General features: G+C 39.4%; 1 protein-coding gene across 1 annotated transcript in view; it reads left to right on the top strand.

The window, feature by feature from the left end:
* Window positions 1–22,120, top strand: part of LOC145410825 (uncharacterized) — a 34,338-nt gene extending 12,218 nt beyond the window's left edge. Inside the window, exons 5-10 of the mRNA XM_080280944.1 lie at window positions 8,173–8,508; window positions 9,036–9,219; window positions 10,500–10,608; window positions 14,296–14,554; window positions 15,119–15,238; window positions 20,437–22,120. Coding sequence (XP_080137070.1) covers window positions 8,173–8,508; window positions 9,036–9,219; window positions 10,500–10,608; window positions 14,296–14,554; window positions 15,119–15,238; window positions 20,437–21,774 — 2,346 coding nt within the window. The 3' untranslated portion in view covers window positions 21,775–22,120. The remainder of the gene's footprint in view (window positions 1–8,172; window positions 8,509–9,035; window positions 9,220–10,499; window positions 10,609–14,295; window positions 14,555–15,118; window positions 15,239–20,436) is intronic.
* Window positions 22,121–26,126: the final 4,006 nt, after the last annotated feature.

Raw genomic sequence — 26,126 nt, 5'->3', positions numbered from 1 at the left:
TGTCATTTGAATGATGGGGTTAACTACCTCACTTCAATGGACCCCCCCCCCCACCAGTAATCTCTCTCACCTTCATCACCATCATCATTATCATCTGGACCTCCTTTCCCTCCCTAGGGTAGGGTGAGGAGTAGCAGCGTCCAAACGGCCCAAGTTTGACTAATCCACTTCCGTTCTCTCATCATTCAAGCCCCTGGAATTGTGGCTCAATCTGGTACACCAAAAACTTTCACCACATTCTGTAGCTTCCCATAAACATATCCGATAGAGTCAGTCCAGACACTGTCACGTTTAAAAAGGGTGTCAAATCCCTTATCTTGCACTTCTTCTCATAACATTCATCCAGTCAGCTCGATTTCATGTCAGTCCCCAAGCCTCACCGACTTTCATACCTCTCTTCCTCACACACTCATCTACCACATCATTCCACCTTCTCCATTGCCTACCTTGCCTCCTCCGTCCTTAAAATTCACTCAGATATACTTTTTTCACCACTCTATTGTTATCCATTCTTTCCATGTGACCATAGCATCTCAGTACATTCTCTTCGATTCTGGTGTCCACAGACTTCCACACTCTGCATCTTTCACGAGTCACATTATTTCGTATCCTATCCACTCTCTTTACTCCCCATACATTCCTCAGCAGTCCCATCTCCACTGCACTCACTTTTGACATTTCATTTTTATGCCTCACTGTACATTCACACCCATATGTTAAAGTTGGCACTAACATTCCTTCGTGTGAGCCTCGTGCAGCTGCAACACTCAGTTTCTTATCAGGGTCATCATATCACCAGCTACTTTCCTTCCTTGTGTCACACTACTTTCCACTTCTTTTGCACATTTTCTTCTCTTTTCTATCACTGTACCCAGGTATTTGAACTCTCTCACCAATTCCAGTCTCTCTCCATTCATAGTAACATCAAACTGACAGTCACCTGTCTCATTTACCATCACTGTACTTTTTTCTACAGTTACCCTCAAGGCACGATGCCCACAGACATCAGCAAAACTCTGCACTAGTCTACCAAGTTCATGTTCAGTATTTGCAAATAGCACTGCATCATAAGAATACAACAAATTTGAGATATTCCATCTTTCACCATTCATTACCAATGCCATCCCTTTCCCCAATACTCATGTTTATACTTCCCTCATCACCCCATCCATATATATATATATATATATATATATATAGAACAACCATGGGGACTTATTATTCAGCTTGGGAGAGACTTTTTTGACTGCAGGGATTAGATAATTAAGGCTTCATTAACCCATTCACCAACAGAGGCCCTCCATAAGTCAGTTGAAATCATCCGTATATAGAAAGAGTAAATTAAAATACACCACAAGATTGAAGGGGTTAATGGTAGTGTGCAGAATAATGTAATAATTTCTAATATCCTTTTCAGACCAAGTCATCAAAGGCAACTATCCTTCCGGTAAGTAATGGGATTAGTAGCCACTCCCTTCAATGACAGATTTCTTATTTCCGTCTTTCCTGCCACCGGAAGATTTTATTTTGCCTGGGAGAGACTTTAAATGAAGAAGTTAGATTTAGCTAGTATTTAAACTTTTTTAATCAGTTTAGGAGAGACTTTTCATCTTAAATGTCAGATCCAACTTGCCTAGACCCGGGCTCCTATGCTTCGTGCCTAGACCTGGGCTCCCGCACTCCTCTTGGGGCAACACAAGATTGGATGATGGATGAATGGATGGATAGACTTTGAAATAGAGAGGTTAGATGTAGCTAGCATTTAAGCTGTTTTAGTTAAGTAGGAGATGCTTTTTAAAATACAGTAGAGGGGTTAGAGTTTACTTGCATTTATTAATGCTGTCTTAAGTAGGGGGATCTCATGTTTACATTCAACTTAAAAAGAGACTTTTAGAACTGAACTGTTTAAATATAGCCTTAACCCTCACAGGAACTTTAAGTTTTCAGTAAGTTTCAAGGACATGATCAGAGAGAATGGAGCAAGTGCAGCCCTTACTGGCATTCTGTCTATCTATCTATCTATTGCCAGATGCCTCAGTCCCATTTGGGGTGGCCACAAACAAATCGCCTCCAGGTCCCCCTGTCCCCCGCCATCACTGGCATTCAAAGAAGAATATTCTCATGGATTTTATTTGTCCATGGAAATTAGTTATATTGGTATAAATTGTATACCATTGTCTTCATTGATGTTTATGCTATAAGCTAATAAAAACACACAAAACTGATGAATAAAAGTAGAGAAAAGCCGTGAGAATAAACTTGTTCAAGAGTAAAAATAGCTTCAAATAACTTCCCAACATCCTAGCACAAAATTTTGCCCACACTGTGCAAGAGTAAAGCATATGTCTATATGCAGAATTTCACGACCTTTCACGTGGTGTTTTCAGAATTTCGATACAACCAATGGTTTTCGAGTAAATTGCCAAAATCGCATGCAACCTACCCCCAGCTCCACCAAAAGCCAAGAGGACACCAACTATTTGAGAGTGTTGGCCTTGAAATAGACACTCTCCCCATGACGCACCAAGGTTTGTCGCACGTAATGCTAAAGCTTAATTTTTGGTAAATATTTTTGTCCAAAATTGGCTTATCAGTATCTCTTCAGCCCAAAACTGATAATGACACTAATCATGTCATAGAGCACTTTTCATGCCAACTCTGATATGACACAATTTGCATCTTCATTTCTGAGAGGGTTAATGGGATTGGATGTTGATGATTAATACCGTTTACTATGGGGTCTCATTGCCTGTATTGATCTTAGGAGGAGACTTGTGAACTGGAGGGTTCAGCTTATGAGAGGTTTCTTCAAACAGGAGAAGTTAGGTGCAGCCGTCATTAACTTTTTTAGTGTCTTCACCGTTATAATTTTTTGTTTTGTTTTGTTTGTTTTTAATAGGCTTCATAAAGTTTCTGTTTAATAAGAGGCTCTCCTGTGTTGCATAAAATCATCTGGTGGTAGCAAGAATAAAATAAGAAAGATATCATTGGAGTGAAGGGGTTTAAATTGTGAGTGTCTATAGGTTGTCCTATGATGATTTGTGGTTTTGTGTGTGTGTGTGTGTTTTAATTGTTTACTAATTAATTCATGGTCAGAGGAGAGTTTGTTTAAATATTATTGGTCCTTTTACCAATATAGTAACTCGTTGCATTAGTGCTTTTATCAGTACAGTAAGTCCTTGTTATATATAATCAGGGTGGTCAATAAATTGTGCCCTTTGACTTGTCAGTTATGAGGATGGATCAATCTGCTGTTTGGTGTGGGGAGTGTAGGCATTGTGGCTTCTTCATGAAATTACTAGTCAGCCATGCTGTTACTAGATGTAAAGAGTGACTAGATGCTGGGTGGTAACCATATAACCAAATTATGGCACCTGGTGGTTTAGTTAGTAATTAAGGCACTCCAATCAGATTGAGCAGGTGCAGGTCTATATCCAAGGGGTGGTTGGGGCTTACTGCTCATGTAATACCACCCAGGGATGAATGAGGCAGGTCACTCTCATCTTAAAATTCAGGACCAATTTGCCCAGCCCCGGGCTCCTACGCTTCTCATGGGGCAGCATAGGATTGGATGATGGATGGATAGATGAAGGATCAAGCATTATAAAGAATGGAAAGGGTTATGGGAAGTAGAGAGTGATGCAAGGTAGACACTGGTAATGCTGACTGAGACATCTTGCAGGACACGAGAATTGACTGCCCTGTATGTCAGTTGTGTTTCAGAATATCACAGTTTTTTTCTTTCCTCTCTCTCTCTCTCTCTCTCTCTCTCTCTCTCTCTCTCTCTCTCTCTCTCTTTTGGTAGAAACTGGCTGATCAGTAATATAGGGAGCAGAGGGTCTTTCATGGGCATTTTTTCTGTTAATTAATGTGGACTTGAAAAAAAATAAGTAAATGAAAGAATATAGAAAATGGGGACATATAATGAGGACTTACTTTGTACAATATTGATATGATGATTTTTGTTGCCTTTGGTGAGATATGCTTTGCTTGCATGTAGTTGTGTGGATGCAGAAGTTGGTGTGTCAGTGTTAACAAATTTGCATAGAATAATCACTTAAAACTTTTGAATATATTGTACAGTGAACCCTTGATATAATGGACCCTAATTTTATGTAATAGATCCCTCATTTAACAGTCACTTTTAGTTTTTCAAAAAGATACTGAATGCTATAGAATAAATGGTTCTTGGCATCCAGTCGCCAGTGTTTATAAGCAGCTTTCCCTCAAGGTCAGACTTATGCATACTTCGCCTGTGCAGTCTTTTCTGCACCAATGATCTGTAGCTATTATTAATTTCTCAGTGGCCAGTCTATATATCAGGTATTGTTATTAATATTTTCTAATATTAAGGCACATCAATCAGCCCGTAGCAATTTCCATCTGAGGGTTGGTTGGGGTTTCTTTCTTGTGTAATGCCATTTGTGCTAGTGAGGCTGGTCACCATTGCCCTTGTCAGGACTGAGTAGTTTAGCACTAGGTCCCTACACTCCTGTTTTTGTGGGTAAATTGAGACTGGATGATGACCGTGATGGACACTGAACATTCCGTCTGTAGGTTCTGTTAAGAAAAGAAAAAGAAAAGGTAGAAAAGAAAAGAAAAAACTACCTTTAAATGGTGATAGAAATACTGAATCATATAGAACTATTGTAACTGAGTTTTTACTCTAATGGACCTGATATCCACTCCATTAGTCTGTTGTAAAAAGGGTTCGCAGTATTTTTAAAGATTATGAGCTGCCTTGTTCAGTCAGTAATATCTTTTGTTACAATATTTCAACACACATTTATGTACAGTTATATTGTATGCACAGCTTGTGATTCATCTTTGAATTACCTTAAGCTAATTTTATATAATTTGAGGCCTTGAGAAAAGCAAGGGTGAACTGGTCATGATCAAATTTAGAGATAATGAGATTTGTCCAGCCATGTCTGTGATTGTTGCACTATATGATTCTTGGTGGATTTTCAGTAAGTTAAGGCAAACTAACCAAATCATTGACATGTGATTGAGCAGAGGTTACAGAAAACAGTGATAAAGAATTTTCAATTCAGTGGCTCTTGAGTGTTGCTTCAGTGATAAAGTATTTTCAGTTCATTGGCTCTTGGCTGTTTCTTTTCTCATTTTCTTGTTTTGTTATTGTATTTTTATTATTTGTCGCTGCTTTAAATGCTTTTTATAACATCAGTCTGTCCATCTTTGTAATTATCTTTCAGTGTGTATCTATCTATGCTTTTGTTTTGCTTCTGTACACAGTCCATCAGTCGGTTTATATCCCTGTGTCCAAATCTGATTCATCCAGTGTGGCAGCATATTTTTTTTTTTTTTTTTTTTTTTTTTTTTAATGGCTCCTCAAAATTTCTTAACTTCAGACATCATTCAGTCCCTGGCTCTTCATATTGTCTCTTTCTGTACTCTTTTCTCACTTCTCATCTGTCACTTTTTTTTTTTTTTTTTTTTTTTTTTTTTTTTTTTTAAAGATCATTCTGTTTTCTTCCTTCACTTTTTCTCACCTTCATTTTTGCATATATTCACAGCTTGCAGAGTAACTTGCAATAAATTCACAGTAATTTTCCCTCTTACAAATTGTGCAGAAGCAGAGGCTCAGGACAAGTTATGTGGATGTGAAGGATGTAGGGCAAGCTGATGCTGAGGTAATAACTCAAGCATTTAAATACTGTACTGTCGTGTGTTTGTTCTTACCTGGCGAAGATGATGTGGCTTTCTCTTGTTTTATCATTATTTTCTTGGAGGGAACAATTTTGCTGGCATCTGGCCTTTGGTTCTTTCTTCCTTGCATTTTATTTATATATATATATATATATATATATATATATATATATATATATATATATACAATATATATATATATATTTATATATATATATATATATATATATATATATACAATATATATATATATATATATATATATATATATACAATATATATATATATATATATATATATATATATATATATATATATATATACAATATATATATATATATATATATATATATATATATATATATATATATATATATATATATATATATATATATATATATATATATATATATATATATACTTGATGGCCACATGGTCAAATCTGAAGTTGATTTAACAAGTAACCAAGGAAAATTAATATTTTGGGAGTGGTCAGGTTCCGTCAGGTGAAAACAAACTGGCTATAGTTAAGTAGCATGCAGTTCTGTCAAGGCCTCAGAGTGTGTCTGAGTGAACCTTGAGTGCCTAACCCACTGAGACTGGGAGTGTGTTTTATTTTATTGTTGCCTTTTATTAATGGGTTTATTCAGCTTAGGAACTAGAGGGGTTAGATATTGCTCTAATAGTAGTAGTATTAGTAGTAGTAATAGTTGTTGTAGTTGTAATAGCCCCAAACTAATCAGAATTGTGCATGCAGTGGACTGCAGGATGAAATTGCCCTTCTCCTGCAGTCCACCATCCTCCTTTTGGGGGGATAGGGAGGGAACTGAGGGATGTTTGGATGACCAGGCAGCAGAGCCACTTGGTTGTATCGGTGCCACCACGTGAAGGCATCCCTCTCCCCTCAGTAGCTTCAATAAACCCAGTCAGTACAAGATCCCATTCCTAAGCTGAATAAAAGAAAGAATTAAAAGAATGTCAGCCAAATTTAAGAAATTTAATTAATAGTATTATGCTGGATATATGAAGGAACCCACCCCTTCATTTCTGGGATGTGGCTTTTTTTTTTTTTTTCCAGGAGAGACTCTTCAAATAGGAGGGGTCACATATATCCTTCATTAACTTTTGAATTTGGGTGCTTTGTGTATTCTCGGTGCTGCCAGATGATTAAATTTAGGCTAAGTAAGGTCTGTCTTACTGGAGAGTTTTATTAAGGAAATATAATTCTGATCTCATCAGTTTCAAAAGTCTCTCGTAAGCTGAATAAAATCATCAGTGTGTAGCAGTGTAACAGAAAAGACTTCCCTAGATTCAGTAAACAGAAGTTTGTCAAAAGTGAATAAAGTTGCATGGTGGTAGCTGGAATAAATGGAATACATCATCAGACTGAAGGGGTTAAGGGCTGTTTGGTACTGCATTATTAAAAACTAAACCCTTTTTACCTTAATTTGGCTGAGAGTTTTGTCCATTTCCATCTTACAGCTGCGTGGCAGAAAAAAGTGCTGTGGCTCTGCATCCTTTAACAGCACTTCCTCATTACTGTCATCATATTCTAGTATTAAGCTCTTGCAATAACTTGATAATCAAGAGGGAGAGAGAGAGTGATTTTCAGCCAAGTTTGAGTAAAAATGATACTGTATAGTAAATTTTTCGTACAGCTACAGTAGATGTGCTGGTTGCTTGATGATTTTGTTAAGCTTCCACCCATGCACGCAATCATATTTTTGCCTCTTTATTAACAAATTGTGAACTGACTCATATACATAGTCATAATATTTTCTGCTGTTTTTATTGAGAATTTGTGAACTGCACTAATATTAAAGTTTAGGACAAATGTTCATTTATACAGTATTGATTCTGCATTACACTGAGGGCCTGGTCATCACTTTCCTCCTTGATGTATCATATTGGAAAGAATAATTTATAGGCAGAAAAGCATACCAAGCCTATCTCAGCCTAGGAGTATTTGACGACAGAGGAATGTCAGAAGTAGATCAAATATTAAGTGCACTTTTTTCCCTGATTGTACGGTACAGTACTCATTGTATTGCACAAATTACTCTATTGCCAGTGTTTGCTAGCTTCTCTTTTGGCAGGGGCCAAAAGTGGCCATTTTTGCCATAATATAACTTTTATTAGTGCTGTGCAGGACTAGCAGGGCAGCTAAATGACATTGCCACTGCATCAGCCAGTCAGCATGTAGAACCATGTAACTCCCTCCCCTCCCTCTTCCCCCCCCCCCCCCCCCTTTTTTTTTTTTAGCCCGTATTCAAATTCTTTTCGTATGTTATAGTTTGCTTAACTCAGAAAAAAGAAAAGAAAACGACCCTTTGATTGCCTGTTATATAGTGGGGAGCTTGAAAACTGGCATGTACCTTTTTATATACATACAGATAGATACAGTGGATAGATATATTTTAAATTTATTTTTTAGCTGCATGTTGTATTGGGGGAGGAGCTTGAAGACTTGCCTGCACCCTATTGTATTTTTCTTTTTTTCAGCCAAAAACAAAGGTAACAGAAGCAAGAGAAAGACAAGGTCCACCACCACCCCAGCCACCAACGTTCCTAACCGGGGAGTCTTCCAGCAGCAGCCACCCCCCCACCGCCCCCACGGTGTATTCCTTCCCTCCCCCTTTCACCCCCGTGCCACCTCAGCCCTCCCCCCTCGGACACACACCTCCTCCCCCACTCTCCCGTGCCTCCCCCATGCCAGATTTCCAGTCCCTTAAAGCCTTCGACACGATGAAGGGAAGGGAGTCGCCCATGTTAAGTAAAATGCCCCCCGTCGATGCTAACTCTAATCCAATACAAGAGCCCAATATTGAGAGACAGGAGGTGAGTGGCTGTTGAGTACTCATGCCATTCTAAGTGTGCAGGTACAGACATTTTTTTTATTTATGTTTTTTATTTATTTATTTTTTGCTTGATAGTTAATTGATTGACTGATCAGTAATTCTTAAGTGCACCTGTGTAGGTAGGTGTACCTGTGAGGTAGAATCATGAATCCAGGGACATCTTTTGAATGAATGTGTGGACCATTTCATTGTGTATATTATTGATTAATTCTCTCACTGTCATGTTTTTTCTTTTTCCTTTCTTCTCAACCATACCTCACCCCACCTGTGTGTGGATAAAAGAGGAAGGATGATAATGGTTGTGATGATAATTTATGGTTAGAAAGATATAAATCATTGTTGCTGATCAACCCTCTTGGAGTATCAGGTATATTAATAAATGGATAACTATGTGGCAATAGTAAGTAAGAGTTTTTATTACTGGTTTAACTTTGAATTACCATATAAAGTATCTGGGTAATTATGTTAATAAGAATTTTTATCACCATTATTTTGCCACGTTGTCAGAATTCACCAGCTCTGTGCAGCACATGCGGGTCAGCATATGACGAGTGGCAGCACAAACCCAAGATTCTCAGCTGTGGGCACACATTCTGCTGCGACTGTCTGCTGAGCCTGGCGCGCGACACCGAGGTTAAATGTCCCGTTGGCTGCCCCTATACCACCGCACTCACTGGGGTTGGCATATCAGGTATCAACAGCATTATTTTGTGCTTATACAGGGACTCGAGAGGGGCACCCATACTCATTGTGGATGGCACATTAGTTACCATATTAAAATGTTATTTGCAGGATTTCAGAGCATAATTATACAAATTTTGAGGGCATGATTATAGATCATTTTAGTGAATAATTATACAGTATTTGAGGGCATAGGTATACAGGATTTGAGGTCATAATTACAGTATAAAGGATTTGAGAGCATAATAGTACGGGATTTAAGAACATAGTTTTACAGGATTTGAGAGGATTGTTATACATTATTTAGGGGCATAATTATACAGGTTTTGAGAGCATTATTATTATACTGGATTTGAGAGTATAATATACAAGAGTCACAAGCATTACTGTACAGCATTGGGGAGAATAATTATGCAGGATTTGAAAGCATAATAATTCAGGATTTTAAAGCATAATAATACAGGATATGTGAAAATTATTATGAAGGGCTTGGGAGCATTATTGTACAGGATATGAGAGCATAATTAGCTATACAGGATTGGAGAGCATAATTATACAGGATTTGAGAGTATACTGTACAGTAATTATACAGGATTTGAAATCATAATTATCCAGGACTTGAAAACATTGTTATACAAATAATTACGCAGATTTTGAAAGCATACAGAATTTAAGAGCAAAATTATACAGGATTTGAAAGCATAGTTATACAGGATTTGAGAGCACAATGATAGATGAACCAAGAGTATAATTATGTAGAATTTGAGGCCCTAATTATCTGGGATTTAAAAACATTACTATACAGGATTTGAGAACATAATACTTTGCTTAAAAATACTCAGCTTCCCCTATATCGCTGCACTCACTTGTTGGTGTATCGATTATGACATTGAAACATAATTTTGTGCTTGTGTAAGATTCAAGAGCATAACGTTCTTCTTCGTAATGTTGGATGGAAGGATGTTAGAGTCTGCTGCTACTAATGATGGTAATGGAAACAGTGAAAATGAGAACCTTCTATTTTTTATTTTTTTTATTTTTTTATTTATTTTTTTTATTTTCTTTTTCTCCTGTGGACCCTGCCTTACCCCATTCTTAGGTGGGGAAAGAGGTGGGAAGTGGACTGATTGAAAATGTAACTGTGAGTGATTGTACGGCCCACTTTGTGCAAATCAAGAATAGGCTACCGTACTCCAATGCAGGCACAGCAGGTGACTAGCCTCCATTACTCCCCTTGATGTCATTTTATGATCATGAAAGTATGATGTACTGAATATTGTTGTGTTCCAGGACTGACGACAAATTATACAGTGCCAATCAAAACGTTCGCCAGCTCTAATATATCACCACCACTCGCCGGGCTCCCTTCAGGCTTCGGACTTCAAAATGGTGCACAAAGGTACGATTAACTGCTGTACACTCATTTTGTTTGCCATTTTTCAGATTTTTTCAGTGTGCCACTTTTCAGGAAAATGCAGATTTTCAGATTTTTTAAATGATGCCAATTTCTTGATACAGTATATTTAACATACCAATTCTTAGATGTATTCAGCATACCAATTTTCACATTTTTTAATGTGTGAATTTTCAAATATTTTTACATATTGAATTTTAAATATTTTGATCATGCCAATTTTCAGATATTTTGAACATGCCAGTTTTCATGTGTTTATTTTACATAACAGTTTTCAGGTATTTTTAACATAGCAGTTGTCAGACATTTTAGGTGCCAGTTTTCTGATATTTTTAATGTGCCAGTTTTCAGGTATTTTTAACACTAATTTTCGGATATATTAGAGTTCCAATTCTTAGATATTGTAGAGTGCCAGCTTTTATATAACTTAGAGTGGGCTTTGTGTGTGTGTGTGTGTGTGTATTAGTTATCAGATATTTTTAACTTGCTTTTTCTATTCTCTTCTGTCTTTCCTTCATTCCTTCCTTGTCCTTCTGCCTACGGGTGACTTTACACTCCCTCTTCTGTCTTTCTTTCCTTCGTTCTTTCCACTTCCTTCAGCCTGTGGGTGACTCTACACTGAGTGACAAGCCAAATGGTTTCCTGTGCACCAGGAAACCATTTACTACGTTGGATGGTAACCATATATCCAAATTTTGGCGCCTGGTGGTTTAGTGGGTAATTATTGCGCTCCAATCGGATTGAGCCGGTGAAGGTTTATATCCAAGGGGTGGTTGGGGTTGATTGCTCATGTAATGCCACTCAGGGATGAGTGAGGCTGGTCACTCTCATCTTAAATGTCGGGACCAACTGCCTAGCCCTGGGCTCCTACGCTCCTCAGGGGGCAATGTATGATTGGATGATGGATGGATGGATGGATGGCTTTTATTATTATTATTATTAGATATGGTATATTTTTAACAGTGGTAGGTGGTGGCGACCATCATCCACTCACTTGATGTAGTGCTGCCTATTTCTTCCTTAGCCTTTATAATTCTTTTTCTGTGCCTGCCCTCCTCTCTTCTTTTTTCTCCCATCTTTCCTGTCACTTGTTATTGCTTTTCTTTCCCTTACAGGTGGCTTTACATTGAGTGACAAAGCAAATGGTTTCCTGTAAGCCAAGAAACCATTTACAACGTTGGGTGGTGACCATATGACCAAACCATACGTGCTCCCTACGTGTCAACAAGTGGGTTGGTGGAGGGTTAATGCCCCTCCCCGTAAAACAAATAACTCAAAGTCAAATGGCCACCCCTTACAGGATTATGGCATCTGGCAATAGATAGCTAGATAGATATTTAAGAAATTTTTTTGTTTTATATTTTTGACATGCCAGTTTTCAGAAATTTAATCCCATGAATCCAAATGTTTTTTTTTTTTTTTTTTTTTTTTTTTTTTTTTTAACCGTTAGATCCCCCCTCCCACCCCAGTTTAAGAAAGGTGGTCTAGTTTTGAAGAGGGTAATTTGTATTGTTTATCATGTCATATCATTTAAAAAAGCTCCAACATGCATGTGTCAGCGTTGGTCACCTAATGGCAGCACTGTTTAACCCTTCCAGTGCAAAAAGTATCTCCAAACCAAAATAATAATATCTGAGTGTAGCAAGAGTAAATTAAAACAAAATACCTGTACAGTATGTTATTGGAGTAAAGATACAAAAAGTGATTGCAGGAACCCATACTATATCAGCCTTCTTGATGTATTATCAGATATTGCTTTTATCACACACCTGAATTTGATTACACTTTTCCTCTTTATCAAACTCTGGCCCTTTGCTTTATTGGTTCATCGAAGTTTGATAATATTTGGACCTACTCTTTTATGCATTTTGAAATTAGAGAGTTAAATAAATGTATAGAGGTGTCTAAGCTTGTGACGTGGAGTCAGGAATTGGGGGTCTTGAATGGGGTGTAAATGAGGGTTGGACATTTTTATGGGCATGCTGTTGATAGTTCTCCTTCTCTTTTGCTCTCTCTTTCATTATTTTCTGGACTCTGTTTTTCCCCATGCATGGTTGGGAAGATTTTGGTGATAAAGGTGAGGGTGTACTGGATTATTGTGTCTGGCAAACTTTTTAGTGTCTCAGGTTTTGGGTTACACTGAACTTGTGCCCAAATACTTAACTGTACTCAGTAAAAAATGCCTGTACAGTACACTGTTGTATTGAGAAAGACATTGATATCATGCCTTTATCAAAATGGACCTTTCTCCAGGCAGTCTGAATTGAGCTTTACTGAACTCAAGGTCATAACTTTGAGTACAGTAAAAGCTCATAATACCTGTACAGTATGTTATTGTGTATTTCTTGTGTGATAGGTGTTATAATGTTCTTATTTTAAATATTACAGGCTCAGGTGTATATCTATGAGTAGTTAATTTTGGTGGTTAGATGGTATGCCCACAGTTGAGTTTCTGTGGTAATTTTAGTGGTATGATCAGTGATAATGATTAAATTTGTGCATGTGCCAGATTTCTTTCAGTCAGGACTAACTTGCCCAGCCCCAGGCTCCTATGCTTCTCATGGGGCAGCACAGGATTGGATGATGACGATATGATGATGATCAACTTTCCTCCTTTCCCCTTCTGTCTCTCTTTCATTCTTTCCTCTTCCTTCTGTCTGCAGTGACTACATTGAGTGACAAGCCAGATGGTTTCTTGTACACCAGAAAACCATTTACTATGCTGGGTGTTAACCATATAACCAAATTATGACACCTGGTGGTTTAGTGGGTAACTAAGGTGCTCCAGTCAGATTGAGCTGGTGCAGTTTATCTCCAAGGGCAGGTTTATTTCCAAGGGGTGGTTGGGGTTTATTGTTCACGTAATGCCACTCAGGGATGAGTGATGCTGGTCACTTTCATCTTAAATGTCAGGACCAACTTGCCTACCTCCAGGCTGCTACACGTCTCTTTGGGCAACGCTGAATTAGATGATGAATTTAATGAATGAATCAAACAGTGCTCTAGTTTTAGAAAATTTAATGTATACTCTTTGATAGTACTGTCTCTTGAATTACTTAAGTTTTTGGTACTCACACGGTGATCTAGCCCCCCCTCCCCCCACCAGCTTTTTTTTTTTTTTTTTTTTTTTTTTTTTTCCCACTGATTTAGTAGCCAAATTGGTAAGAGAAGATGTTACTGAAATAATAACATATTGTGTATAATATGAATAAAATCTGCACCAGGCTTCTTACAGATTTGATAGGGTTTAAATGTATAAACAGACCTTAGCTTCGTCATCCCTCACTAGATAATGGCAGTCATTTCATCTTATTTTGACTACTGCCAGTTGGTGTTGTTGAGCAGATGATCAATCTTTTCACATAAATGGGTTAGAGGCATTCGTTTATACCTCTTCATTACATTGATGAATTTGTACTTATCTAAGCTGGTACCTTTATGTTTAGAGACTGTTGTTCACATGTATTGGTTATTTTACTCAATGTCAGAACTCCATATGTTTTGATTTTTATTCTTCCATATACCCTTTCCCAGCAGTCTCCATTGCCAAACCTTGTCTCACATCTTTCTTGGTCTGCTTCTAGGCATTTATCCCATGATCCTCCTCAACCAATTCTCCTCCCCTCTCCTCAGCTAAAGAAATCATGTGTTGATATGAGCATGTCCACACAGGGCAAATAGCACTCCCCCTTCTGTGATGGTGTGCTGTACCTGCCTCAAGATTGCCGCAGGGGAGTTCTGCGCCTCACAGGGCCACCAGTTAGTACCGGAGGGTCATGCTCGGGAGTTCTTACGGGGCCATCTGCAGACGGCCCAGGAAGTAACACTAAAGCAGTTGCGCCAGACCATGACAATGCGGGCGGCCATGAAGGAGAGGCTGGAGCGCACACTGCAGAGTGTTGAGAAGTTCCTGGAGGAGCTGAGAAGGAAGGTGAGAACAAGAAGGTTTAGAAGGTCATTAAAGCAGACAACCAAAATTTCCAAAGGCACCTGGTATTCTGGTGGTTAGGACATTCTAAAGATACACATCATCCCCAACAGGTGACTGGAGGTTTTTTGGTCATGTCATGTCATTAATGCTCGTAAACTGATCATCTGCTCTTAAATTTCAGGTCCTTGTTACTATTCGAGGTGTGAACAGGCTTAGGTAACGGAAGGTGAGGCTTGGTAAACAGGCCAAAGGTATGGGTAACAGAAAGAGGGGTGGTTGTGGGGTAGAGTGAAAGGGAAGTTGATTAGTGGAGATTGGGAGGTAGGTTTGTAATAAAATGTATGTCTGATGCCTTCAACTGGGCATGCTGTTGATTAGTTCTGCCTGTCAAGTTTTCTCTATTTCATGCTTTCCAGCATGAAATAGAGAAAACTTTAGGTGGGAAAAAGAGACCAGGAAGATAATAATGATGGTGATGAGTAGCACAGTACCTTGTCCCATCGCTTTGGTGGGAACGAGAGGACAGGCTGATGATGATAACTGAGTATCATACTTTTCTGTCAGGTTGAGGGTGAGCAGTTGGAGGAGGCTGTACTACAAGAACACCTCACTGATCTGACGGTAGCGAGTGAAGCCCTGGCTGATGGTGCCCCTATCACACAGCTTATAGACTCAATCAATAAGGTATCACTTGTTATAATATCCACTTTAACTCAACCTAAAATTACCATCCTCAAGATTCTATCAATGAGGCATCACCTGTTGTACTATGCACACATTAACTTGGCTTAAAATTGCCATCTTAAAGACTCAATTAATTAGGTATATTTTTCATATTCTGTCCATTTAACTTGGGTGCTGGAGAGGGATGCCTTCACATAGTGGCACAGGTTTAATAAGGTGACTCAACTGCCTAGTTATACTAACATCCCTCAGTTCATTCCGTATCCCCATAAAGGAGGATGGTGGACTGAAGGAGATTGGCAGCTTTGGCCAGCAGTCCATGGGGTTCACAGTCCAGATGAGCCTGGGTTTGCTACTACTGCTGCTGCTCTGTTTACTTTAACTTTGTTTAAATTCTTCACTCTGCAAGATATATTTGTTGCTTGTAATATGAAGGAACGTCAACCACAAGTAAGTACAGGTAACTCGCACGGAACACGAGGGTTTCGTTCCTACCGTGCCGTGTTAGGTGCGAAATCGCGTATATTTAAACTACTCCGTATTTTGCTCCCTAGACCCCCCAAATGTGTTGTTTTGCTGTTATCTGTCACTAGAAAGCACTTTAAGTGGTTAGAAGGTTTATTTAATGTTATAACTCACAAATACAGTACTCCTGAGCAAAACTTCAACACACAAATACTGTACGTAAACACAAGGAAACATTCCGACGCCAATCATAGGTAATAAATTAGGTTAATTGGTACCAGTGCTTTAACTTACAAGTACATACCAGAACAGTACATATTTAACTTAGAAATGCAGTACTGTGACATCGAATGATTTCAGTACATAATCTGTTAGGAATGGCTGGAAAAAAAAAAAAAAATGTTATGAATACATTTTCACCTTTTTGATATATGTTTATGGTAGTTTCGAGTTATTTTTTAAGTTATCGTTGTGCCCATGCTTGGAAAAGGGAGCGATAGAGTTGAATTTTCAGTCCTAATTGAGAAAACTGCACGTCCTCCAAGGCTAGACTCTTGCCACGGGAGAATGAAGTGGAGGGTCAGTCCGATTAGCAATAAGGAAGTTGTGTCACAACTTCCAGCTCCCACACCACGAGTATGGCTAAAAATAGAATCGTAATGCAATTTCAGAACTAACAATAAGTCTAATTATTACGAATACAGATACAAAGCAGAAATAAATACGATTACAGACATGGAAAACGTATTTCTTCCGTCATAACATGTTCATCTTTCTCAATCATTTTACGTTCATCTTTATCATTTTACCTTGTTATTTTCGCAATATATATTGCTGTCTCGTAAACAGGGTGGTTGTTTGTGTTTTGCAAGGGAGGAAAAAGGTTGTATTTTCTGTCTGGGTCGAGATAATGGGTGTAACTATGTGTGGTTAGGCATGGCCACGAACGAAAAAATCGTACATCCACTCATCACGATAGCCGGTGGTGAACTGACAGATGATATCATACATGAGACGGTGAAGTCAAGGTCATGTCCCAGATTTTCGTTCACTTCCCGAAAGTTTTCACAGTTTTCTACAAGTTGCAAACCATTACAGCAAACCTGAGCAAATAGGTAAAGATACCAAGACAAAAATGTATTTTTCTCTTATTATAAGTCTTTAACGAACAAACAAAAAAAAAAGGCAATATTCCGACGCCGATCATGGGTAATCATATAAATCAGGTAAACTGGTTACAAGGCTTTATTTAATGCTTTAATTGCTTAAAAGTACATACCAGAACAGTAAATATTTAACTTACAAATACAGTACTGTAGAAAAGCAGTACAGTAAGAGTTTAACGAACAAACAAAAAAGGCAATATTCCGACGCCGATCATGAGTAATCATATAATTCGGGTTATCTGGTTACAAGGCTTTATTTAATGATTTAACTTTATTTAAGTGCTTACAAGTACAGTACATACGAGAACAGTAAATATTTAACTTACAAATACTGTACAGTACTGAGGAAAAAACGAACAAATAAAAAAGGCATTATTCTGACGCCTATCAGGTAAACTGCTTATAAGACTTTATTTCTTGCTTTAACGTTATTTAATAGTACTTTAAGTTGCACATAAACTTACCAGAACAGTACAGTACTGTAAATATTTAACTTTTTTTTTTTTTTTTTTTTTTTTTATGCGAGGAAGAAGGAACCAAAGGCCATGGCCCGCAGTAACAGTTCCTTCCAAGAGAAAAACAAAATACAATAGAGAGCCAAATTCAAGATCCGATCATTTTGAGATGCCTGGACACACTGCGTTTGAAAGACTGGAGATCATAGGCAGCAGGAAATACAGACAGAGGGAGACAGTTCCAGAGCTGACCTGTTGCATAAATGAAAGACTGGGAGTAACGGTTAACTCTTGCATTAGAGAGTTGGACAGAAAAGGGATGAGAGTTTGCTGCCAGACGGGTGCTACGCGCCCGTCGTAGAGGTGGAGGAATGCAAGCAGACAGTTCAGAGGAGCAGTGACCATTAAAGTAGCGATAGAAAAGAGATAAAGATGCAACAGTGCGGCGAAGAGACAGAGGTTGAAGGGAGTCAGTAAGAGGAGGAGAGTTAATGAGACGAAAAGCCTTTGACTCCACCCTGTTGAGAAGAGCTGTATGTGGGGAGCCTCCCCACACATGAGAGTTGTACTCCACACAGGGGCGGATAAAACCTCTGTATAGAGTCAACAATTGTGCAGGGGTAAAGAAAGAGCGGAGTCGGCTTAGCACACCCAATCTCTTGGAAGCAGATTTTACAAGAGATGTAATATGATCTTTCCAAGATAAGTCCTGAGTAAATGAAACCCCAAGCATGTTCAAGGATGATGCAGGATTCAGCTGAATATTATTAAACATTAATGGGTATACCTGTGGAAGATTTTGTCGGGTTGATAGGTGTAAGAACTGAGTCTTAGATGCATTAAAGACAACCATATTATTTTTACCCCAGTCAGCGATACGAGCCAAGTCAGACATTAGGTGTGCCATAGCCTCATCCCTTGTTTCTTGAAGTAACTGTTGAGATGGGCGTTGCGGAAACCGAATGGAAAGGTGAAGGGTGGAGTCATCAGCGTATGAGTGGATAGGGTTAGATGTACAGCTTAGAAGATCATTGATGAATAAAAGGAAGAGAGTTGGTGATAGGACAGAGCCCTGAGGAACACCACTGTTGATAGATCTAGGAGAAGAACGATGGCCGTCTACAACAGCGGCTATAGAACGACCAGAAAGGAAGCTAGCGATGAAGGCACAGATAGAAGGATAGAAACCGTAGGAGGGCAGTTTGGAAATTAAAGATTTATGCCAGACTCGATCGAAAGCCTTTGAGATGTCAAGTGCAATGGCAAAGCTTTCGCCAAAGTCCCGAAAGGAGGATGACCAGGAGTCTGAAAGGTAGGTGAGAAGATCGCCAGTGGAGCGTCCCTGACGGAACCCATACTGACGATCGGAAAGAAGGTTGTGATAGGGAAAGATGCCTTAAAATTTTTCTATTAAGAATTGACTCGAAAACTTTTGAAATACAGGACGTTAAAGCAATTGGACGATAGTTGGAGGGTTGGGAGTGGTCACCCTTCTTTGGGACTGGCTGAATGAGAGCAAACTTCCAGCAAGAAGGAAAGGTACAAGTTGACAGACAAAGGCGAAAGAGTTTGCCTAGGCAGGGTGTAAGCACAGAAGCACAGTTCTTGAGAACAACAGGAGGGACCCCATCAGGCCCATATGCCTTGTTAGTACTGAGGCCAGTGATGGCAGAAAATACATCAACTGAAGAAATTTTAATGTCAGCCATGAGGAAGTCAGAGGGGAGAAGTGATGGAGGAACAGCACCGGAATCGTCTAAGGTGGAATTGGAGGAGAAAGTCTGTGCGAAGAGATCTGCTTTATCAGTAGAAGAAATAGCTACAGAACCATCAGAGTAGAAAAGAGGAGGGAAGGATGATGAGGTAAAGTTGTTAGAAAGATTTTTGGCAAGGTGCCAGAAGGAGCGGGAAGAATTCGAGTTGGAGAGTTGAGAGCATTTAGTATGGATGAAATTATTTTTAGTAGAGCGAAGAACAGACTTAGCACGATTCCGGGCAGAAACGTAAAGATGATGTGATTCAGGGGTGGGTTGGCTCCGGTACCTTTTGTAGGCCCTCTCCTTGTTGCACAAATACTGTGCTACTGTACTCGGGAATGTCTCACTCACTGAATAATTTCCCTCCTAGATCGTCACGTAATCAAAACAAACCGCGCGCTGCGGTGACGTTCGAGGATTTGATCTTTCAAAGGCCTCTCCTGCGTTAATTTGTAGTTTTCATGATGGTTTTTTAATCTTACGTTGTCTTATATGTATCCCAGCCCTTACCGTGTATAATTGCGAGCGCGTTCCGTGAGATCGTGTTCCGTGCGAGTTACCTGTAATCAAAGTCCAAACTGAGACTTTCACATTGTTATGTACAAAATCTTATAGGACTTTTTTCCAACAGCCACTAGCCACTTTTGAGAAGTAAATAGCTGATTTTGACAATTGGATTACCTCCCAGTCCAAAGAAAACATAAGCTGTCTCATAACCAACCTCAATATTGGGATTACTTAAGAGGGAGCATGATGTACTGTATGTAATTGTAACCTATGGAATTTTGAGTGTTTTCATGGTCCATTTTGCTGGGCATGCAGTTGATAGGTCTCCCACTTTAATGATTTCTCTGTGTTATGGCTCATGCACATGCTGGTTTAGAAATTGTCATTCATTTTCATGGCTGTTAGATTCATTGTTCATGCTTTATTATTCACAGATAGTTGATTGTATCTTTTCCTTCTTTCAGGTTCAGTATTACAAATGATTTATTTTACTTTTATTTATTCCTAGTTAACTTATTTAATTACAGGGAAATACTCTGAGCAAATGAGAGTGTGTCTTATTTAATTGGACTTGATATTGGTAGCTCTTCGTCTGTTAAGTTTTTTCTTGCCCTCTGAACCATATTCCACATCATCCTTGGCTGGGAAAAGAAGTAATGATGATGATGATGTTGCCTTTCTTTTCATGGTTTTTGATTTAGTATTGCAGCTTAATAATAGGTTACGTATTCATTTACAGATGGCTAATGATATCTCTTTTCTACTTATATTCAGTATTACAGCTCAGTGATAGGTTTTTATACTTATTTATTAATAGAGGAATAATGTTACCCTTTTCCTTCTTCCAGGTTCAGTATTACAACTCAATAATAGGTTTGCAATTCAACCAGTGCGCTGCAATATCGGCCATTAACAACGCTACAGAGGCCATTGTGATACAGCTGAAGCAGTCCGCCCTGGACAGTGCCCTGGCCTCCATCGGGTTCCGCAATGAGGAGACATTCTCCATGGCATCGTCACTGGAGGAACACGCGATGTTCGGCAACAATGCTAATGTTCTTCTTCTTTACATGCTGTCTGACCTCCTCTCCACCCGCATGACTCAGCTTACCGTCACCCCAATCAGCCCGCTCAGCCCCACCCAGCAACCTGCCCTAACAGCCCCGTCGGTTCTCCAGCCTCCCATGTCTGCCCCGTCAGCCCTCCAGCCGCCTCACATGCCCCCAACGCCCGTCTCAGCCAGTGTGATGGAGGAAACTATTAGCCGCACACTTGGTTTAGCTCCAACCAAGGTTAATGACCTGAAGAATCATGACATGGGAAAGCTGAATGAGCTCAAGAATCAGGAGATGAATAGTGTGAATGTTGAGCACATTCTGCAGATGACTGAGGCAATTGAAGCAGGATCTCTCTTAGGTGCAAATGATGGTATTACTGTTGCCACTGTCGCTGCAGGATCCAACTCTGTATCGTCGGCATTATCGCTAGGCCTGTCAAATCTATCCCTTCTAGGATCAGAGTCGGCTGAAAATGGCAAAGATGATTTAGATTCCCTGCTGGACAAAAAGGAACCAAATCCGGTCTCGTATGTCGATGCTGCAAAAAAGCCAGCCAAGCCAACTCCACCCCCACCTGACACCCCACCTAAAATGCACGCAATTAAGCCAAACTCACAAGCCTTAAGACCAGGGAAATTTCCACACTGCTGGATGGTGCTGTCCATCGATGGAATAATGGCAGGACGCATAATCTTCGAACTCCGTCCAGACAAGGCACCAAGAATGTGCGAGAATTTTATTGCGCTCTGCACTGGCAGGAATGGTTATGGCTACAAGGGGACACACTTCTTCAAGAGTGGGGAAGGGTTTCTGGCAGGTGGCGACGTGGAAAATGATGACGGAACAGGAGGCTACTCGGCATTTGACAAGAGCACCTTCGAGGCTGACCTTTGCCCACTAAAGGATGAGGTGGGCATGGTTAGGTTTAAGGGCATTGGCACAAGCGACAAGGGCAGGGGCATGATCGGCTCACAGTTCATGATTTGGTGTGGGGACCGGGACTTCAAAAAATTCTCGTACAGCCTTGTGTTTGGCAAGGTGGTCGATGGGTTGGATGTTGCTAAGAAGGCAGCGGCCATTAATGTCCACAGGGTGTCAGTAAAAGTGGAAGAGTGTGGGGCAATCTAACTCTGACGTAACGTACTTTTGCACATAACTTCACCACTAGGTAAAAATATAATGAATTTGATTTCTTTCCACTTCTCTAGAATCTGTTATATTATTATTGCAGCATTTACTCTTCCTCTTAAAGTGCCTTAATAGTGTGCCTTTATTGTGGCATCACAGGTTCCAAGTCGTTACAATAAGCTTGCAAACTCAGTATCAGCAACACACGAGTGATGGTGAAATAGTTACAGTCCTTCAAAGTTTAGTCATGATTGAGAATGTTTGATGAATGTCTGCACAGTCAGCCCTCCATTAACTGCAGATTCATGTACTATTAAAAAACCAGAAGGAGTTGTTTCACTTTGTATGGATGAGGATTAGAACTTTTGACCTAATACAAAAGATTCCCCCCCCCCCCTCCCACATTGTAGGAAGGAAGGTCAGAATCTTCCACATCTTAATAAATAAACAATATTTCACCGTGTGAGAAATGAAGGGTCAATTTTTTTGCATCATTGGAAAGGTCAGAGTTTTTCATTGTTTCAGTTTTGCACCTCATTCGAATGAAGGATTGAAATATTCACATAGTTCGAGAAAAGATTAGAATCTGTCTTGTAACCCCCTCAGCTCGAGAATGTCTTTTCATATACTGTAGTTTGCTATCTCCTGACTATTTTATTTAGCTTATAGGAGGCATTTTGAACTGGAGTTAAATGATATAGTTGACCCCCTCACTGTTAGGTTGCTCTTCTAAGTTAAGTATAATGGTCTGTAACGACAAGTGCGTGTCGACCACACAACCTGCATTACACTGTGAAAAAATCTGCGAGGGTATAGAGGAATAGGAGTGGTGAACAAAGAGTGGATGGGATGGGTTGGGATGGAAGTTGGTTGGATAGTGGGGGTGGGACAGACAAGCATACCCCATGAGAATCGTTGTTAAAGGATAAGTATTTTAAGTTAATTGAAAGTTTATTTCAGTATATCCTCAGAAAGTGTTGGAGTGAGTAGGGGTAAAGAATTGGGTGTGGAGGATGGAGAAATGGGTGGGATGAACTGGAATTGTGATGGAGGTAAGGTGGGAAGGGGCCATGAGAGTACCCTGCTGAAATGTGTGTTGTAGGGTTAAAGGTTTGCACACAGTGAAGGTTTATTACAGTAGTTTTCTCCAAGTACAAAAACAAGATAAGCTCATACTACTCCCATTTGTAATCCAGTTAAAAAGTTTCTGTATGCTAAAGGGGTTATAAGTCAGACTTGAGGATTTAGGTATGTAATCTCTTCCATACAGTTATATTCTTGCTACTGCCAAATGGTTTTACTAGGTTTAGGGGAGACCCTATGTTTTGAAGGGAGTGGTGGAGATTATAATTAAAACTCAGTGTGAGCAGGCTTTCCCAAACCAAGTGCAGTCATCTGGTAATAGCATTAATCATTGTCAGTATAATCATCACCATCACCACCTCCACCTCCACTCTAACCCCATTTCCCACAGAAATGAAATGGAGCAGTTAAAATTCAGAAAATGGGCAAGGAAATCATAAAGGTATGAGAAATCTCTGCAGTTCCCATTTATATAGCCCTTACATCTTTCACTTATCATTCAAGCCTTCATAATTATGGTGGTAGTGAGGATAAGATAGAAGACCTGGGCAGTAAAGGAAGAAGATAGTCATAGGCTCAGATGTACTGGAATGACAGTGATTAGATGGATGTGTAGTGCATCCTTGAATGCAAGGCCTGGGGGGAGGGGCTAGGATTGCAAATGAAGAGTTGAAAGAAAGGAAGGGACTAGAATGTAGTCTTGTTGTGATAAGGGGTAAATTGATGTGGTTTAGGCATGTTGAGAGGATGAAAGATGACAGTTGGGCACTGAAGGTGAGAAGTGAGGTCGTGAGGGGTAGAGTTGCGAAAGGCAAACCAGAAAAGACCTGGAATGAGATCATAAAGTTTGATCTCAGGGTTAAGGGACTAAATAGGGAGACTGCTGGAAGATTGAGCAATGTGGAGAGCTGCCATTAGGTGACCAAGACTGACACATACAAGTCTGTTGGAGCCCTTATAAATAATACAAACAAACAATACTGATGGGGGTAAATTGATTCAGTCAGCAGACTCAAATTACCTGTGTTAGATGAATTGGAATACTAGAGTTATCCCCAACATTACAGGGTTAGTGGTGTCACTTTCAACTTATGTTGGTCACTCTGAGCTGAATTAAATAATGTGGCATCGAAGATAGAAAGCTTGCGTTGTCTTGACCATTTGAGGAGTAATGGTGACAGTTTAACTCAGGCATCTGTGACTCACTCTCAGCTAATAAAATCATTTGGCATTATCTGGAATGGAATGCTGTACAAGAGTTGTCCCAACCATTATTAGAGGGTTAATGATGACTAATAATTCTCTCTGCTCCTGTCTCACACTCAGCTGAATAAAATAATCTGTCATTAACTGAAATGCAAGACTAGAGCTTTCCCATCCTTAGGAGAGTTAATGTAGCTGTGAAAGTAAAGTGAACTAATGCTAATGGAGGGTTTGCTGTCAGTGCACAACCTAAGACTGGCATAGTTGCGAGGCTGTCAAGTGTGGAGTCCATCTCGTGTATGGAGTATCCGTTAGGAGAGCTATTCTTAGGATGGTAAACCGAGTGGCTTTGCAAGCTTTGTAGCACCTCTTCCTTAGTGAATTATTCAGCACATGACACTTAAATATCTTCTTTTATGTTGCTGGTGCAAACTATGTCCATTTTAGAATCATATATGTGGCATACAAGAAAATGTAAAGACCAGCCCTTCAGCAATTTATTCTGCACATTACACCTCAGTACCGAATCATCTCCTATGTACATGTATTGGACGAGGTCAGGGACAAGAGACTGACCGGAGAGGCTACTAGAGATCAAGCAGTGGGGAGAGTTGCCACTGGGTGACCAAGGTCAGTGCTTGCCAGTATGTTGGAGCCTTTGTAAATGAAAACTTTGGTGTAAACTGTAGCCCTAAGAAAATTATATAAATGGCATACAAGAAAGTGTTATGGTGTAATATTTCTGCACATTAAACCTTAGTACTGTATCCTCTTGTATGTTATCAACGATGAAAACTACACCTGTAATAAAACTCAATAAATGGCATGCAGGATAATGTTAAGGTGTACTGTGCAAAAGAAATTACTAAGGCAGAGGAGCTGCAAAGCCTTCTGTGCCATCTAATATATGGCTCTTAAATGTTAGCAAAAATGTATTGATGCTATAAACAATTTTGTCCAAAAGATTTAACCTTGCCTATTATATGACAGCGTCCATTCAGGATTAAGTTTTGCGTATATATGTCTGCATTAGTGCAGGTGTGTGTGTGTTTGTGTGTGTGTGTGTGTGTGTGTGTGTGTGTGTGTGTGTGTGGTGATAGTTTTAAAATCCCCGATGATCGTGTATGGTAAAATACATCATTCTTCAATTACCTTGGAGACTGTACCGTTAATACCGTGTGGAATTCTGTAAAAGAAGCGTGTGGCGTTATCATTCCTATTATAGTGTATTGTATGATAGAGTCGAGCTGTAATGTTCAGCTTGAATGTTTCTGAAGACTTAACTGGTCCGAGGTCGGTTATTCTCATCAGCTTAGTAAGCTTTCAAACACCTCTTCCTTACCGTTTTATTCCTACGTGTGGAAAGGTGATATCAGGTAATATCCGTTTATGGTTTGGTAGTATTGGTTAATATCTGATTTGGTAGAGTAATATCGGTTAATTTCTGTGCATGGTACGTTAATGCAGGGTAATTTCCACGTATGGTGCGTTATTATTGGTTAATTTCCACGAATTGTACGTTATTATCGGTTAATTTCCATGTATGGTATGTTATTTTCTGTTATTTTCCGCATATGGTATGTAATTATCGGTTAAATTTGTCATCAGCTACGTTAATATATTTCCATATATGGCATATTAATACAGTAGGATCTCGCCAATAATGTCTAATTGGTGCTAGAAAAATGCTGTTATTAGCGGAAACGTTATTTGCGTGACAAAAATGGATGTATAAAGGGTTTATGGGTGCTGCCACTCCAGGACTTTTATCCACTTTTCCCACCTGGAGCCCTCCTATCACTACTTTTTATTTAGCTGAAATAATAAAATTAGTTATTAAATCATCATGAGTAATATAAAACTCACCTTAAAGGAGTTATAAGGTGTTTGGTATGATGATTGTTTCGAGGCTTGCGCATGAACGCTACTGCAGTGTATCCCTTACTCCTCGCTGGCCTCGTCCCCACTCCTGCCTCTCACGCTGGGGTCACCCACTTTCATCAACACTTTATCAAACCCCATAAAGTCAAAATCTTCAGGAAAGTCCCCAATGTCATCAAAGTCAT

Source organism: Coenobita brevimanus, chromosome 86 (assembly GCF_032717465.1).
Source record: "Coenobita brevimanus isolate Jiangsu-jjx chromosome 86, ASM3271746v2, whole genome shotgun sequence".
NCBI lineage: Eukaryota > Metazoa > Arthropoda > Malacostraca > Decapoda > Coenobitidae > Coenobita > Coenobita brevimanus.
This window is presented reverse-complemented; position numbering and strand designations above follow the sequence as displayed.